The sequence below is a fragment of the Rutidosis leptorrhynchoides genome, chromosome 2, assembly GCF_046630445.1.
Source record: "Rutidosis leptorrhynchoides isolate AG116_Rl617_1_P2 chromosome 2, CSIRO_AGI_Rlap_v1, whole genome shotgun sequence".
Classification (NCBI taxonomy): domain Eukaryota; kingdom Viridiplantae; phylum Streptophyta; class Magnoliopsida; order Asterales; family Asteraceae; genus Rutidosis; species Rutidosis leptorrhynchoides.
Window position 1 is genome coordinate 147,167,980 of NC_092334.1, and position 18,240 is coordinate 147,186,219.

Here is an 18,240-nt window from a genome sequence, read left to right on the forward strand (position 1 = left end):
TAAATATAAATGTTAGTGAAGTTAATAAGAGTTAGATTACAGAAAATATAATTCAGGTGGTATAACCGACCATATATAACTTAAATAACATAAATATAAATGTTAGTGAAGTTAGTAAAAGTTAGATTACAGAAATATAATTCAGGTGGTATAACCGACCATATATAACTTAAATAACATAAATATAAATGTTAGTGAAGTTAGTAAAAGTTAGATTACAGAAATATAATTCAGGTGGTATAACCGACCATATATAACTTAAATAACATAAATATAAATGTTAGTAGTCCAAAATTTGATATATTCGAGTCTGAAAATTATTAATAATTTCATACCTTGATTAGTGATTCGTGATCGTTTGAGATATCTTTTAATTACACTAAGCTTTTCGTGCTGATAACGTGTTATAATTCAGTAGGCTTATAACTACCTTTAGTGGTTCTTGACTGTAGAAGGTATATAGAGATAGAGATACTGTAAAACTGAGAAAACAAAGGTTGAACAAAAGGTATGAGTAATTGGTTTTTTATTTATAGAAAAATATACAATGAGAGTTTGGTGGCATTTGGAATCTAGAGAGAGAGAGAGTGTTTTTGTTAACTAAAAAAATACATACCATAAACTCTAACTCAACACACCTATTTATACTCAAAAAAATATACTATGCAATATCTATAATAATAATAAAATTATCATCCAATTATTACTTTTATAACAATTCAAAGTATGTATTCCATAAAATAAAACTTTACTTCTGGTACGGCTGTTTTATTAAGTTCACTGGACTAAATTACAATTGGCCATTTTCATTTTGCCTTGGTGTCTCCTTGAGGTACTCAACCTTTCTGGTGCCTCACGCTTATCACCTGCTTCAGGTAATAATCTTTCATTTATTTTAATTCTTATTCGTAAACCTCAAATTGAATAATAATTGTATCCAATACTTGATTTTGTTGCCTTTTTATATATGTATGTATATGTATGGATGGATGGATGGATACCACTTCAAATTGTTTGTAAAATATCTATATTCATTACAAATACCTACATGTTTTAGGATATATAGCTATAATATCTATGGCTTTGTATGTAATTGCAGTATCTAATGTTTTAATAAATGCTTAGGTGCAAAATGCAAATTATGACCGATTATTTGACTTGAGGTCAAATTTGCTGCTGTATAAAACTATAAAATGATATATATGATATGAAATTATGAATATTGTTAGGTATTTTACATTAATGTTTTCCAGCTGTGTTGTTGTTTGATGTTCATTTTTTGCTAATAAATTAGCCCTAGAACTATTCATATTAGCTAACCCTACCAACATCAAGTTTATCTGTTTTTTATATTACTTTAAGCACATTGTGTTAATGAACCAATCTGGAAAAAGTTTAGTCTAATGATAAGAAATATAGCCTGATTAATTCTAACAATTTAAATATAATATGAGAATGTTGCTACTAGAGAGTATAAGCTGAATATTAGCCATCTCGATGTCAAAAGTAAATAAAAAAAATGTTATGCCAGAAATTAAGAGACCGATACACTTGTATTTCGACGATCGTATGATAATATATACTGTATGTTAAAACTGCAGTAAAAATGGTGATTACGTCTACCGGAACCTGTACTTGTGGTTCCATGGAACTAGCTGCATCCTCATTTAAGCCTCGACATGTCACACATGACTATGTTCATCTTAGGAGTTTGAGTTCCCAGTTGCAGCATCAACTGCCTCGGTGGTTTGGATTTTGTAATGAAAATGTTACGGGTCGCACGTTGAAGATGATCTTAAATGGTTATGTTGGGAGAGGCACTTACAGGATGAAGAAAGATAATGATGATAAGATTTACAGGAGGCTTGATTCTTGTTTGGTCGTTCCTCCACCTAAAGGCAAGAAGCCAAAGGGCATTATTAAATTCCTTGGTGGGGCCTTCATAGGGGCAGTTCCTGAAGTTACGTATAGGTGAGCTGTTTATTTGTAGTTTTCCGCTGCTTCCATCGTTAGCATGATTACTTTTAAATTATGGGTCAACTATGTAAAACTTATTTGTCGGTTGTATTACTTATATGGGAACAGATATCCAGTTACTTCAGTAATTTGGAGAGTATCTACCTATAATTATAACAGTAATGATACAAAATATGTTGATGTCCCTGCATTTTTGCATAATATGCCAGTGTTGCATAACTCTGAATTATTTGGCGAGTACTCGGTTTTTGCAACTCGGGAGTACTCGGTCAAAATAGGCCAAAATTCTGGGATTATTCGGGAAATCAGTCAAAATTGGTGAAAGTCAAACTTGTCATCATTCGAGTACTCCCCGAGTTTCCGAGTATTCTCTAAAAAGTCCCGGTCGAATACTCCCCGAGTAGCGATTTAAGCAACCTTGTGTTATGCTCATCTGTGGAGTTTGTGATAGATATATAACTTTCTAAGAACAATTGAAAAGATTTTGGTTTTTTCCCCTAAATGATATCTTTCCGACTTGCTTTGTACAAATTATGATATCCGTGCAGCTATCTTCTTGGACTACTGGCAAATGAAGGTTATCTCATTATTTCAGTGCCATACAATGTGACTTTTGATCACTCGCAAGCTACTAGAGAAGTTTACGACAAGTTTCATTCTTGCTTGAGTTCAGTGTTAACATCTGGACTGCCCAATGATGGCCTATTAGCCGCTGAACTTGTCGATCTTCCTCTTTATTCTGTTGGTCATAGGTGCACATTTTTTAATGCAATTACTTTACAATTTTATTTAGTGAACATCTATAAATGGCTCTATAACCTCCATATTTTGGTTCATATGTCATATATCACAGTGAAATGACTTGTAAATTTGTATATTTACTGCTTTGTATTCACATTATGAATTTATGCATCAGATTAAAGTATTTTTTAGTGAAAACATTTACTGCCAAATATGTATAGCATCCTCTCACTCGTATATTGCATTCATGTAAAAAAAAAAAAAAATTGTAGTAACGGCGCCCTACTTCAAGTACTCACTGGAAGCTATTTCTCAGAGAAGATACCAAAGGTTTGTAAGCCTCATTTTTTTCCTAGGTGATATGGTTTGACAAGTGCAATTTAAGTCCCTTTTTTTCAAGATATGTTATGTTATTATTATTATTTTGAAAATTGACGATTGAATGTTTACTGCGTTGTGGAAGGCTAATGCCATAATATCATACAACAACAGGCCTGCAACAGAGGCAGTACCCTACTTCGAACAGGTAATGACTTGTTATCATTAAACCGTGCTTATTGTTATGGTTTTGTCATAATCGTCACATTTTATTCGTTATTTAGAAACATGGTTATTAGATCACTCTAACAGATGGGGGCATTGAACGTGTTCGTACAACAACTGTTTTAAAAAAAACCCCGATTACTCCTGGTCAATCCCTCATTACTCCTTTTTAAGAACAGACCTGTCTGATTTTCCAAAATCCGTTTAATTAATTGGTCAACGTTGGATAATGGGTCAAAATCAATTTTGTTGGTCAAAGTCAAATTGGTAAACTAGAATCTTAGAGTTTATGAACGAATGAACGATTATGTTTATGTTTTTAGACAATTATGTCAAAGTTTATATTTATGGTTTTCTTTGATATTATTTATACATAATTTTGAGTTTATCATTTAGATGTATAAAAAATCCAATCCGATTAATCCCCGAGTTGCCGATTACTCCATCCAAAGTCCCTATTAGAATATTAAGATCAGCCCAACTCGAATGTATAGACGGGCTCGGTCCATTAGGGTTTAGCTATGGTTTATGTATCTATAAATAGTGATCAATGAAACATAACCTCACGGGGTTCTATTATTCTACATGGTATCAGATGCTTAGGTTTCCTATGCTCTCTTCTTTTCTTTGTTTGCTTGCTTCCACCAAAAATCCGGTCTGCTGCTGCCACCAAAATTGGTCTGCCGCCGCCACAGAGTACTGGTCTGCCGCCGCTTTCCTTACCTTCTTTCTTCTCTTCGCGTTCCCCGACCGCGAATTAAAAGTTCTTCTATATCTTCACTTTTTCGTTAATATCTACTTATGATACATAATCAATCTTTGATCTTTGATTAATCCCTATTCTTCAACGGAGGATATACGATCTTTGATCTTTGATTAATCCCTATTCTTCAACGGAGGATATACGTTTTTTTTTTTTTCTTTCTTCAAACCTTCTTTAATCTCTATTCTTAGATCATCGATATGTTTTCTCAAAAAAAAAAAAAAAAAAAAAAAAAAAAAAAAAACAAAGAAAAAAAAAACTTCTTTTCCTACCGGTTGTCCGTTGTGCTTTCTCGATCGACTTCTGTTTACAACCTTAATTATTTTCATCTAGAATGGCTTCATGCCTGCACCCCATGTGCAACAGCACCCCATATTCTTTAAAATCATCTTCTTCTTTTTTTAATTATTAAAAAAAAGAAAACTCGGTATATCTCTTACGCACATCCATAGATACATAAACCATAGCTAAACCCTAATGGACCGAGCCCGTCTATACATTCGAGTTGGGCTGATCTTAATATTCTAATAGTCCCGACGAGTACACCCCCAGTGGCGAGTTTTGCAACCTTGTACACAACTACAATTACTAACATCTAAAATTAATTGTTTACCTGTATAAGGGTTAAACATGTAGGGAAGAAAAAATAAGCTCGTAAAAGTACACAACCTGCTCCTTTTTTTTTTTTTTATAAGTGTGTGCTTTTTTAAAAACAGTTATAAAACTGATTAGCTTGTATTTTTAGAAAATGCTTGAAGCACCATTCTTGACCATCATTATGATAACTCACTATAAATTTCATGTTACATCAGGCTACTAAAGTTTGAAATATATTATAACTAGCATGAATTTCTGAATCGGTAACTGCTGCAGTTTCCAAAGCTTATAATAAAATTATACAAACTTTCGCAGTTGGGCCCTCTAGTAAGCCAGTTGATGCCTGCTGTAGAAGCTTCTCCTGTATCTTCCATGGCTAAGGGTGCTGCAGGTAATCACTTTCAAACTTTTGTTTCTTGGTTATCTGAAATTACGTTTGGTGAACAATTATCCTCGTCTTAGTAATCTGCTTTTGAACCAAATGGTCACTGGCCTAGTGGTACTGACGTAGCCCTTCCAACAAGGTGGTTGAGGGTTCGAGTCTTGCTATGGACAACTTGTATATATTTCGTGGATTAATTCGTGATAGTGGTGAGTGCCTTTAAAAAAAAAAAAGAAAGAAAGAAATCTGCTTTTGAGTTTCTGTTTTTTTTTTCTCTCGTGAATGAGAAATCTAATTTTTAAAATGAATGGTTACCTTTTAGACTTTTTAGTGAAATAATTTAACTTCTTATTAAAGAGAAGCCATTGATACTATTTGTTTATCCTTTGAGATGCTCAAGGATGTTTTAGAAACATGTTTTTCTTCATGTTTGAAAGGATAGAAGAAACTGTTTAGGACTTCAGGTAATGCATTTTCGTTTATACATTCTATAAGCAGATGCATGGAAAGCACTACTTGATGCAGCTGAAACAATGACACCTGATTATGATCCTGAAGCCAGGCTTTCATTGGACAAATTTGTTGATCAGTTGCCTTCAGTTTTTAATCAGGTATTATGCTCTCTTATTTAACTTATAGTTTTATTTTATTGAACCTTTCCTGTTTCTCTTAAAAAAGGTGTTGTTTGATCACTAAAAGACGTTTATTTCTGGCAGGTTGCTCAAGGAATATCAGAATTCAAACCAACGCCAACTGAGAATCGAGAATGTTGCAAAAATTCATATAATGTCCAAAAAACACTTCTGGTACTTTTTTGTTTCTGATGGTAGAATTCATGAGTTTTCCTTTCACTTATTTACTTGATTCATATTTCATAATTGTTTGTTTCAGGTGAAGTTTAATGTTGACGCCATTGATGAGACAGATCTTCTTGAAGAGACATTGAGGCTTCGTGTGGAAGCAATAGGTGGAACACTTGAAAAAGTTTCTTTAAGTGGTACCCATATTACACCTTGCATTCAGGTAACGTTTTTTCATGTCTGAATTTGATAAATTTTGCTGATATATAACCCTAAACCGAGTTTGTGTAATTTATTCTCAAATCCCAAATCTTTGCTGTATTTTGTTGATTTTCTGTCACAATCAGAATTGACCTGCAAACATTTGTGTCCATATTTTTGTAAAAATATGATACATCAGATATGATGACAAACACTATGTTATTATATTTATGAACCTTAAAAAATTAGATGAGTTAAGAGGCAGCGTTAGATAACAATTTATTGTGACTATTATCCCAATTCCCATATGACATGTTTTTCTTTTAGCTGAATTTTTTTTATTCGACCTATTAGGGATTAATCATATCCAAATAGGACCCGTTTAAAATTGGTAAGAAAATGGGTCGAAATTGCCATATCTAAAGTTTCTAAGATGGTAATGAATTGCCACCTGTTCTCAAATATGATTTCACGAGGTAGCACTATTACAACTTATGATTTCTATGTTACATTTTGTGTGATCAGGATCCAAAACTCCAAGTAGGCGATGTATACACTCCTGCAGATGCAATTGCTCAAAGACTAAAGACTCTTTCACTAAATGAAACCAAAATTCTTGCTAGAACAATTGCAGACTGGTTTAGCAGCATCGACTACTAAGGTAATTGTCTAGATTCAGAAAGTTTAAACTAAACCAACGCCAACCAAATTGGTTGAGCTTCCGAATTTGTGATATTTTGTTGTATATTGGGAATAACTAAATTTAGTGTGAATATAAAATTCGGAACATGTATATATCTACATTCATGAAGTATACTTAATTGCCACTGTACTTTGATTTATATGTCCTTGGGAGCTCGATAAAGAATATAATTATAATTGTAGAATGATAAAGTATGTAAAAAGGGATGATAGTTGACTACTTGACTTTCGTATTAATGAAACAACACCCAAAACATGAAGGAACGGGTTGAGCCTACCCGCAGACACATTTTTTTCTTTAAAAAAATCATGTAGATAGCTATTGTGCTAACTTTGGTTAAAAAAAATATACCAGGTCTTCAGCAAATTAGTACATTTTAGATGCAACTTAACAACTCCCTGACACGTTTCCTGTTTGGTTAAACCTTTAGCTTGACTCGTTAGTACTTGTTGTATTTCGCACCTGGAGAATTTGACCCATCAAGCAACGCTTTTAGGCTTTTAGCTCACTTGGTCAACTTCATTATATTGTTAACAATAATTCACTAGTTGTATGCACCTCCTACTTACAAATTGCCATGAGTACACAGCTCCTTAAGGAATGTTGAGAATAGAACTGTTGAAAACTAAGGCCCCGTTTGGCACACGGAATTCAATGGGATTCTGGCGGAATTGGAATTGAATTTAGACATGACACGTGTCTAAATTCAATTCCAATTCCGCTGGAATCCCATTGGATTCCGTGAGCCAAACGGGGCCTAAGTCTTCAGAATTACTAACGATAGAACACCTAAGCAAAATGCTTAACATATGGTATAGAATAGATATATTAATAGATAATGGTCTCAACAAGTTAAACGCAAGTCAGTTAGTGCATATAGTTCGGCTCATTTACACCCTCTTTTTTTGTGTTTTTTTTTCTCTTTCTGATCAACCCATAATTCACTCATCCGTGACATAATTTATAATTCATCAAAAGCAATTAAGAACATTTACAAAGAGAGACTACGTTGATGCTGTCAATATCAAGGGGTGTCTCTGGGGGACGAAAAATAAGCCTCCTTACCGAGACAACATCCGGAACTTCTACTAGGTGTTGTTGTCACCGACCTATTTTGTTCATCGCTTAATAATCCAGTATTAGAAGGAGGCTCTTCCGTTATTAACAAACTCGACTTCCCCTCTATGTGATCCATTTTATCAATTAGTGTGTGCCTTGTTGGCATTTTCAAATTAGGTATACTTGAAATCCCAGGAATAATAAGGCTGCCTGTTGACATCGGCGAACGGGGGTCACTTAGAATGTCTTCTTGAAAAACGTCTCCTATTCTTGTTAGTATGCTGAATGCCAAGTTTCCGAGAACACGAGAATATGCTTCTAAGATTGCGTGGGCCACATCCTGAAACAATGAAAGATAACATGTTTTTTCTTCTGCAATATGCGAAACGTTTGAATAAAGACCTAGCATATTACTATATTAGAGATTACTGACCTTGCCGTATTGGATTTTCATGACATCATGAAACTTTTGAGGGAGATTCGGGTAACGAATCTTGATTTCGCATGAAAGCTCTTCAGCTCGGTTTATTAATAACTCCATTTTGTCAAGTTCAGAAACCGAATCTTTGAATGACCATGATGTTCTGGATGGAGATTTACGACTGTCATGTTCCTTAATCTTGTTCTTCCATGTATATATTGCTGCTTCTAATCTGTTAATGACATCTAGGGCGCTGTTTTCAGATTTTAAATGCAGTGATGTCAGCATACTGGAAGCTGAGGTGGAAACTCTGTTTAGCATCTTATAAAGATCCTCGCCGAGGCTCGCCTTTCCAGACTGTAGAACGGAAAACAAGTCATCATTCAAGATGCTCAATTTGAAATGAACAAGTTGAAATTGATCTGGATGATGAAGTTATGAAGGATTTGCAAGCCAAATTAGGTTTTTGGCTTACCTTTGGAAGTGCATCTTCGATGATTTTCGGTAGTGGCATTTCAAGCAAGATGGTCTCGTTGATTGATTTAGCAGCTTTGAAAATTTGATGAACCAATTTGCCCTGATTAACCAATTTCTTTCTTTCACCGTCTGCTAAACCACCTACGGGCACTTGTGGTGTTGGAAGCCACCATCTTTTGCTTTGTTTAAGATTCTTAGTCCTTCCTTCAGCTCGACTACCGTCTTCTTCGTACCAAAATTCTGTATCGGTCATCGAATCCAGTGTTTCCTGTCAGCATCATTATGCGCATTTGTAACATTAGACAAACATCGGTATCAGATATGTTTCGAATGAGAATAAAGAGAGATCACTTACAAGAAGCATGGAGTCTAACTTCCTTAGTGCCGGGAGATTCAAATGGACATCTCCACGAGCTTTTGGTGTCATTATCTGTAAAATGAAGACAGTTTTTTTTTTTTTTAGATTTATATTTAAATAAATAAAGATAAAATAAAATAACCTAGAATGGAAAGGAAACGTTGCCTCTAATATCCTGCCGTCTGAACCGCATTGCTTAGCAGGAACTAACTGAACCATATAGTTAGTAGGAGAAAGAAACCACTCCATTTCTTTTCTCCATTTGTTCTTTTTATCCTCTGAAAGAGGCTCAAGTTTCCATAGCTCACCGAAAACAGTTCCTACACATCAACATATATCTATTATAAGTAGTGTTGCAGAACCAGGAATTACTCTACTCAATATTTGCAACTCAGATTGTACTCGGTCAAACTTGGTCAAACTCAAATAAAATACTGAGGATATCTCGGAAGATTCGGTCAAAGTCAAACTTGGTCAACATTTGAGTACTCCCGAGTTTCCAAGTACTCCCAAAAAAGTCCCGACCAAGTACTCTCTGAGTAGCGATTTTTGCAACCTTGGATTCTTTATGGAAAAGCGCACCATGATAGAGAATTGGAAAAAGTACCAGCTAGATTTGTTATGGCGTTGGACAAAGCCAAAGCAGGGGAGATTCCATTGCGACCTCCAGTAGTATCTTCACCCAAAAGGAGTTTTCCTAATTTTTCTTTAATTTCTTCCACATCCGAATATGGAACTGCAAATGATGGGTTCTCTTTGTCAACGAACTGTTGTGGGTCCCATTCGTCTAGTCCATGTTCGTCTCTCTTCATCATACTCCATTGAGAAAAAAATGAACCAGAAGGATTGTTGCTAGAACAACAGCTTGAGGGTGAGTCTGTTGGGCATACGTCTCCTTTACTTGCAACACTTTCATCCTCGTAAGCGTTTGCATTTAGAATGCAGCTCTCGAGCCCATTGTAAGTCATTATTCCTGAACGGTTACAAGTTCATTTGGTAAGCTTTCAGCAAGTTAGTTACAAATTGATTTACAGAAAGTGATTAATAATGTTTACGAATATAATTTTATAGCGGGATAATTACCAAATTCGAGTCCATCTTTACATAAGTATTAAATAAAGAGTATTCAGTGTACATCTAATGGTTAAGTGAGCAGTTTTATTGCTGGAATATAGTTGCATTATCAAACGATGATTCATTAAATTTCCTAAAAAATGGTCAAAAATTATTCTATATTCTATCTTAGTATCTCTTGGTAGGCTGTTTGGATCTGGAGTGGTTTGTCGATCTGTGTAAATGTGTATATATTATGTTGCATTATTTATGTTTAAACTCTTGGATCTGCAGACTGATGCGTAGGATTGTAGGATGATGTACAATTATTTGTTTTTTCTGACTAATTTTGTGGTTTAAATGGCATTATAAATAAAATATATATTTTCCCCATGTTGTAATACTGAGTACTGACGAGTAGGAGGATTTCGACCCGCTTCGCCTGCCCTTCGGGATGGTTCCGGGTCACTGTAATGCTGTTAGGGTTTCCGCTCGAAAGCGCGTGTGTGCGTGGTTATTCCCCGTTTCCAAATACTTGTCTTTCAAAGAAAAAAGTATGACGCTTGAAATTTTTTGGTATGAACTGTTTGTGACTCATGATAGCTGTATCTCCACGTTTCTAGATTTGAGTATCATATTTATGCTACTACTAATGACAGAAGTATACGTTAATAATATAATATACGGAGTATATATTAACCAATTTAAGTGTTTAACCATCACAATCACAAATTAACCTTGTAAGTAAGAGAGGGTCAGATCTCACTAAGAATACATTTTAGATGATCAGCAAAAAAGTTTGAAAACGGTTACGGTATAACCAGTTAGGCCGAATCCCTTCATAATTCATATACTAATACTAATTCATAATTCATGATAGCTTCATTCATCTAACCAGAACTAGGGGTACAAGAATAAGTAGAATACTACAACATGTTAACACAAATTCTTTAAGTGTGTCTAACATGACATTTTTTATTGAACTATATACAAAAGAAACTTCGACACTTTTTCACAAATTTCATCTAGTAGATATAACTATATAAGCTAGTTTCATGAATAATCGTCATATTTAGGTTAAGATATTCAACCGAATAGGTCAATCAAATAGAACATAATACTCCGTAGTAGTCTTTTATTACAGTTAGGTATTAGGTATATGGAGATGGAGATATACGTGTTATACATTAAAAAAGTTATACCCGTATATTAGTCATGTGTCCCCACAATCATTTATGAAATAGGTTAGGACGTTTGTTTAGTAGTTGGTACTACATACTACTATGTCACACAATGTACCATAACGCCATTAAGGAACACTATTTTTTCTAGGTCAAATTTTTTTAGTATCTTTTAAACAAGAAACCTGACATTTTCCGTGGGTGATGACCTATCACTATCACTTTTATTTATGGATTCCTTTGCCTTTTTCTTTCAATACTTGGTACTTTTTTTTATGTGAGCAATCATTCTATTTGCCATTTCAGCAAGAGAGTTCTTTTGTTCAAACTCTTGTTATTAATCAACCTTTTACTCCGTATTACTTTATAAGTGTTTACTTACATTTCAATATTCCATGAAATAGGGGAAAATTTTGTGGTTCCATCTTTCGAAATTAAAGTTCTTATCATACATTTTGTTTTTATGTCATATTTTAGTTAGATAGATAAAATTTTGAGACATGTAGTTACCATGGCTCTCTCTGAGTTGTATGTAAAAGATATTGAAATGCTAACTAGTAAAAACCAACACTTTTCACTACAAGAAATTGCATTTTTGGGGACGACTTTTTTCAGACTTTAGGGATGACATATCGTCCCCAATAGGTCATCCATAATACGTCGTCCTAGAAAGTCCTTCCGGACAAAAAGTTGTTTTTTCTGGACGAAAGCGGGCCCCACTTTGACTTTTCTTTCCGACAATAGAGGGCGACTATTCCAAACGACCTTTAAGGGCGACAAGTGGGGGAAAAAAAATTTCGGGGCGACATGTCGTCCGGAAAAAAATAATAAAATATTTATTGCATTAAAGAAGACCAAAAAGCGGGAAATTTTGTCATTTACACGACTTTTCCGGATGACAAAATGTCGTTCGAAAAAGTGTAGTCCGGATTTTTAGATTTTCTTGTAGTGTTTCTTAAGTTGCCAAGCTAATACTTTATGACTTTCTGAATAAATATTCTGCACAATAAACATATATTTACTTTGGACCGAAATGTACTAGATCTACATCTTTTATCTTTTATTATTGTATATAAGACAAACTCTAAAAATTATTATTAAATATTTACAAAGATACATAAAGCATATGTTGTATGTATGTTGGCAATTTTTATACGTAAAAAATGACACTTTTTAAAGTCCTATTTAAGTGATTATTATTAAATGTATACAATTGACATTATTAGAACTTTAATATAGAACTTTTCAAAGTTCCCAACATACAATGTTAAAAAAGTGTAAAGTTCAATAAATTATGGAATAATAAACCCCGAAAATAAATGTACTAGGATCCGCCAATTTTTAAGTGTCTAGTAGTAACCTGTTTTTTTGCTCCATAGTTCATCATCATTTTAGTTTTGGATTTTGTTTTATGTGTAATAAAGTTAAATTAAAAGTTAAAAGATAATCAGAAGTTGAGGGAAGGAAATGAACGTACTGTCAGGTGGTGGTTGGTCAAAGTCCATACTGTTGTTGATTCCTCTGTTCCATGTACAGCAATTCAACCTCCTCAATAACACCATCCCCCCTCAATCTTAATCAACTCCTATTCAAGATTTATCGATTCTGCATCGTGTACAACAAAAAAATAAAATAATAATAATAATAATAATAATAAGTTTATAAATTCGTTACTGTTTTTGCAAAGACGATTAATACTCCTAAATAATTACAAGAGAGTGGTTAGGCAATTTTAGAGTCAGTTGTAGTATTAATTATGGGGTATAGATATTCCTTTCTGTACTCATTTAATTTTGATATATGAAAGTTTTTGCACGATAACTCTGAGTTATAAATATAAATTTTTTAACCATAAATATATTTCATTATCGATAAGTAAAATGTATTTCTAGTTTTCTGTCACGCTCAATCAGTAATAAAAACTTACTGTATCAGATCAAAATCATTCCATTAAAAGATATACTTTGATTTAGCTTTCAATTTTCACCATTTAATGCATGAAAAACTATTTGCATTCTCACTAATGATTATCCTCATTTCTTAATCATCTTTTTCTCATCATTAATATTAATAGTACTACTAATTAGTACTGATACTAATGCTAATTACTGAAACAATAAAACAAAATTTCAGTAACTTCGTAATTAACCAATATAAACCGCATTCATTATCTTAAAAAACTCCAATAAGTAACAAACGGAAATTGCAAGCGATCGAGTTTCAGTAACCACATCGATAACATCAACTTCCCCCAAATTAACATCAAAAGTATTGATTTCTAATAAAATTACTTCAACATCAACAAAATATCAAATATAGAAGTATGATAAAATTATTAAAAACGTACCGTATAGATTTCGTAACCGGTTTCTCGTGTAGATTTATCCTTTGATCACTAGATAGATGACTAACATGTCGACTTAAAAACGTTGATGAACGGAATATATGTGCACCGCCATTGATGAAGAATGTGTGTGTGAAAATGAAGGAATTGAGAAATTAAAGTCAAAAATAGTAGGTCACAGGAGCAGTAGCTATTGAATTACTACAAGTCATGCTAATGCTATATACACACTGTTACTGTTTATGTGTGTGTTTGTTAGTGTGTGTCAGTAGGTATTGTGGATACGGTAAAGGATCTGGTTTAAATGGTACGGGTTTTGGACTTCGGATCCACTGAAACGAAGTAAGGAACGTTGAATTTATAAATTTGGATTGCCAAAATTAATGAAATGCGGAGTGAAATTTAGGCTCCGTTATCAATAAATAAACCGTGTTAGAAAAAGTTTTCAAATACAAACAGCTTTTTTTTTGCCGAAATTAATTAAATTATATACTATTAACTTGATTAACTCTTAAGAGCACAGGGTGCCCGCGCCGTCCTTCCCCGCCGAACCGCCGTCCTCCGACACCGTACCACCGTCGGTCCTCCCGTCCATTTCCAATGTCGCGCCGTCGACGCTGTAAAAATTCGACAGTTGCCTTTTTTTTTGATGTTTTATTATTTGTGAGGTTTTTTTTTTTGTGGTTTTTTTTTTTTGCAGGTATTAAAGATGAAGAAAGAAGCTATAAAAATGAGACGCATGTGGAGTGGGTGAAGTGGTCAAGTAGGGTTCAATAATTTTGGGCTTAAAAATATTTGTTTATGGGCTGAACTCTTTTAATTGAATTATTGTAATATTCTGTTTGCTTTTTTTTTTATTTAATAATGTTATCTAAGAAAAATATATAATAAAAGGTATTAGAAAATAAAAGAAAATAATAAAAATGAAAATGAACACTGAAATGGACACTGTGGACACCAGCACCCAACAGTCAGTCAGTCAACCTCAGTGTCCAAAATGGACACTGAAAATGGACACTGAGGAGGACTACGGGTACCTCGTGCTCTTAATTTGCCGATCAACGGAGAAATCGCCTATCAGACCAATCTCAACCATGACGTCTTCCTCAACACTTCCTCAGCGTCACATCAGCTTTCTCTCTCCACATTACTCACCACTTCCTCTCATAACACACAATTGTCAATCATGACATACTTCCTCCCCATCACATACCCTACAAAATTAATTAAATAAATTAAGTTATAAATGTATAAGTTGTGGGTACAAGTGAAAACAACAATTCTCTCTCTTCATCTGTGCTCATTTATGCTTCAATATGAAAAATTCCAGAGCGAGAGAGGTGAGGGCAAGTGAGGGCTTGATAATGCTAATGGAGTCCTCGGATTACATGTTTGATGACGGCTCTCATGACTTGCCATTGGAAGTGGTCTCACAAGAATTCACCCATGGTTACTAAAAGTACATTTTAGGACAGAACAATTGTGTTTTTAATGTCAAGAATAAATTAGTTTTTTTTTTTTTTTGTTTGTTTGTTTGTTTGTTTGTTTGGAAAAGCAGAACTTTTATAAAACAACGAAGATACATACAAGTAGATCTCGAGAACGAGCGAAAGATACTGAGCTAAAATTCTACGCTAGAAACAAGTTACATAATTCAATATCTTACGCGCAACAAACAAAACGGTTAAACTAAGTACAGTTGCGGATTATGTAACCATTCATGCCACTCGACCTTTTTGATTTTGCACCTCTTCGTGATCCATTCAAAGCTCTTAATTTGAATCTCATTTAACGCCATCGGAGGGGACCAACACTTCTTCTTGAAAACCTTTTGATTCCTATTCTTCCAACTAAGATAATTCCTTGTCCATACAACCGCAAGAAAAAAAAAATCCCAAGTCCGAAGCTTGTAGAGAAATATTACCACAAAATAGATTATCAAAAGAAGGGAGAGCCGAATTGATGCCCCACGAACTTAAGACCTTTTCCCAAATTGTAATAACATTTTTACAAGCAAGTGATGAGTGTTCAATCGATTCAATATCATCATCGCAAAGAGGGCAACAGACGGAGTTAAGATCGATACCCCGCTTATCAAGTTCTATAAAACAGACAATCTTTTTTGTTTTTGCCCTCCACACAAAAACTCTCACTATTTTAGGAACTAATTTTTTTTTTTGAGTTGCCATTGAGGATGCATTCGAAGGAAATACGCAAGACATGATAAGCTTAGTTAGACACTGTGTCGAGAATTTACCGCACCCACTTAATTTCCAAACTCACGAATCTTCTTTATCGGGATCCATGATCAAAGAGGGTAGTAATGCTTGATCGGTGTCGAAGGGTCAGTCAAAAATGAACCTAATTACTCTACTTTAGATAGGGCAAACAGGATTCGTTCCACGGGAAATAGTGGTTAAAAACAAACAATTCTCAGGAGTTCGGTTTTGTGATTAACTAAACAATTACTAATTCTAAAGATTATCTAAAGACTTAATGATTCAAGGGCAATGATCAATTAAATAACTAAAGTAAAGAGTTATAAACAATGATTTAAAAGGCATTTATTCCTTCACAATCCCAATTATGCATGCATTCATTCAAACAAGTCTTATGTTCACTAAATATTGATTAAATCTCATAGACAAGAATTCTTAAGCTTATTAATCACAATTATCTTAGGCTTGAAATATGTACTCTAGACACTTTGTCTTTCTCCTTAATCTAATTAACACTAAGTTAGATTAAGCACACAATGTTAAATTACTATAACTCAACTTGCAATAATTAACAATCAATGAAACTTGCATTAATCAATATCCAATTGGTTCATAAAATCATAAAAACAAACGACTTAAGTCTTACAAAATCATAAACCACATAATAATTTGATTGAAACAAATACATGCACTAATTGTTCATGGAAGAAATAAAGAGAAAGAAACTAGTCACTCATGACGATGATGATGAAAAATTTGACCTTTTGATGAAAAAGCATGAAGAACACCACTTGAATCCTTGAACTTTGATGATGAATGATGTTGTTGTTGGTGTTTTTGCCTTCAAAATATGCAGAGAATGGTCCCCAATTCGTGGTCTAGAGTTTGCTATTTATAAATATATCATGTATCTTGTTCCCGAAGCAAAAATCCCCTCAAATTCGGCCTCAAAATATATCCAGAAATTTGCCAAGCCACAATTTGCACCCATGGGCCGCAAATTTTGGCCGGACCGCAAAAACGAGCCGCAAAAATGTGCCCAAACTAACCCTGACAGCATTTCGATCACCAGCCTGCCGCAATATGCGCCTGGCCACTGCAAATTGCGACTGGACCCTTTTTTTCTTTTTTTTTCTCGTTTAAACCCCGTTCTTCGCGTACTTGTCTCGAATCGTCACTTATTGCAAAAATCTTATGAACTAGCATTTTAAACCTCAAATATACGCGCAAACTTCAACCCTTAACAACAATATTGATCGCCATTTATGACCCGATCAATTCTTCGAGTTCTTCCTGTTCACCTTTCGTTCGCTTACTTATATTCCACAACCAACACCATCTTGCCACGCAATGTTGTCCGTTCCAGCTTAAACGATCCGACACTGTTGCATCTTGATTTGAATCAAGTCGCACCAACCTTTTGAAGACATCTTTGAGAGGTTTGTTGATGAGCCAATCTTCATTCCAAAACTTTGTATTCTTGCCATTACCAATTATCTTTGAGAAGGAGTTGGTGAATTCCACTCCCATGTTATCAATCTCATAACCTGTTTTAACAAACTACTCCAAGTAGAATTAGTTGCCAAAAGTGTGTCATTCCCACCCGAATTAAGTGAACCCGGAATCCCATAAATACGTTTAATAACATTAACCCACAAGGGGTTTTAAACCTCCACCACCACTTGCCGATTAATGCTAAATTTTTTAAATTAAGAGAACTGAAATTATGTCCGCCATCCGCCCATAGACGGATGACATCATCCCATTTGACCCACGAGATTTTTGACTCGTCACCCGACCCACCCCAAAAAAAATTAAGTCTTACACACTCGAGTTTTTTAAGCACACCAGGCAGGGCACGGAAGAGCGAAAAGTAATACAACGGTAAACAACTAAAAACCGAATTCACAAGTGTTAAACGTCCACTGAATGACATCGCACGTGCTTTCCAATTGGATAACCTTTTCTGAAATTTATCAATCACCGGTTTCCAACTAGACATTTTACTCATCATTGCTCCTATTTGTAATCCGAGGTAAATAAACAGAAACGAGCCAACCATACAACCAAAAAGACTAAACATTTCCTCTACTTCTTTTTTGTCTACATCCACACCGAAGATATTACTTTTGAAATAGTTAATTTTTAAACCGGAGCATAATTCAAAACACTTAAGGAGCTTTATAAGATTTTTGAAATTATCTAAACTCCAAGTATCAAAGAAAATGGTGTCATCCACATATCGGAGGTGAAAATGTTCGTTTTAGTAACCATTTTGAATTCATCTGCATCACATCCATCTACAAATTGTTAGTTAGAATATACTCACCTTTGTGATTAACTTTTAATGTGTCCTTTATAACACTTTCGTACTCATCTCTTCTTCTATTTTGGGCCTTATGACTATATTTAAACCTTTAA

The 18,240-nt window shown here is 34.2% G+C and overlaps 3 protein-coding genes across 3 annotated transcripts; 1 reads left to right on the plus strand and 2 right to left on the minus strand.

The window, feature by feature from the left end:
- The first annotated feature begins 759 nt into the window (after positions 1-759).
- LOC139891481 (uncharacterized) lies at positions 760-6,891 on the plus strand. Its single transcript, XM_071874453.1, has 10 exons — positions 760-875; positions 1,602-1,971; positions 2,526-2,729; positions 2,991-3,048; positions 3,182-3,244; positions 4,937-5,012; positions 5,502-5,614; positions 5,720-5,809; positions 5,895-6,026; positions 6,530-6,891. Exons 2-10 carry the CDS (start codon positions 1,607-1,609, stop codon positions 6,662-6,664), a joined length of 1,236 nt encoding a protein of 411 aa, XP_071730554.1. The 5' UTR covers positions 760-875; positions 1,602-1,606; the 3' UTR covers positions 6,665-6,891.
- A 756-nt stretch (positions 6,892-7,647) lies between these two features.
- LOC139891482 (rop guanine nucleotide exchange factor 14-like) lies at positions 7,648-12,856 on the minus strand. Its single transcript, XM_071874454.1, has 7 exons — positions 12,734-12,856; positions 9,630-9,995; positions 9,188-9,342; positions 9,020-9,094; positions 8,663-8,932; positions 8,200-8,544; positions 7,648-8,106 (listed from the first exon to the last, which is right to left on the minus strand). The coding sequence occupies exons 1-7, from the start codon at positions 12,816-12,818 to the stop codon at positions 7,732-7,734; spliced, it is 1,671 nt and encodes a 556-aa protein (XP_071730555.1). The 5' UTR covers positions 12,819-12,856; the 3' UTR covers positions 7,648-7,731.
- Positions 12,857-17,082: 4,226 nt separating this feature from the next.
- LOC139888339 (uncharacterized) lies at positions 17,083-17,821 on the minus strand. Its single transcript, XM_071871348.1, has 2 exons — positions 17,506-17,821; positions 17,083-17,366 (listed from the first exon to the last, which is right to left on the minus strand). Exons 1-2 carry the CDS (start codon positions 17,819-17,821, stop codon positions 17,083-17,085), a joined length of 600 nt encoding a protein of 199 aa, XP_071727449.1.
- Between the last annotated feature and the right edge of the window lie 419 nt (positions 17,822-18,240).

Excerpts from the sequence above, each read along its gene's own strand:
- LOC139888339 (XM_071871348.1), bottom strand. The coding sequence starts at position 17,821 with ATGTCTAGTTGGAAACCGGTGATTGATAAATTTCAGAAAAGGTTATCC. Across the intron at positions 17,367-17,505 it reads AAAAAATTTAGCATTAATCG|GTTATGAGATTGATAACATG; the intron begins GCAAGTGGTGGT and ends TTGTTAAAACAG.
- LOC139891482 (XM_071874454.1), bottom strand. The coding sequence starts at position 12,818 with ATGGTGTTATTGAGGAGGTTGAATTGCTGTACATGGAACAGAGGAATC. Across the intron at positions 8,933-9,019 it reads AGTTAGACTCCATGCTTCTT|GAAACACTGGATTCGATGAC; the intron begins GTAAGTGATCTC and ends TGATGCTGACAG. Across the intron at positions 8,107-8,199 it reads TGAAAATCCAATACGGCAAG|GATGTGGCCCACGCAATCTT; the intron begins GTCAGTAATCTC and ends TCATTGTTTCAG.
- LOC139891481 (XM_071874453.1), top strand. The coding sequence starts at position 1,607 with ATGGTGATTACGTCTACCGGAACCTGTACTTGTGGTTCCATGGAACTA. Across the intron at positions 2,730-2,990 it reads CTTTATTCTGTTGGTCATAG|TAACGGCGCCCTACTTCAAG; the intron begins GTGCACATTTTT and ends AAAAAATTGTAG. Across the intron at positions 5,810-5,894 it reads ATGTCCAAAAAACACTTCTG|GTGAAGTTTAATGTTGACGC; the intron begins GTACTTTTTTGT and ends TGTTTGTTTCAG.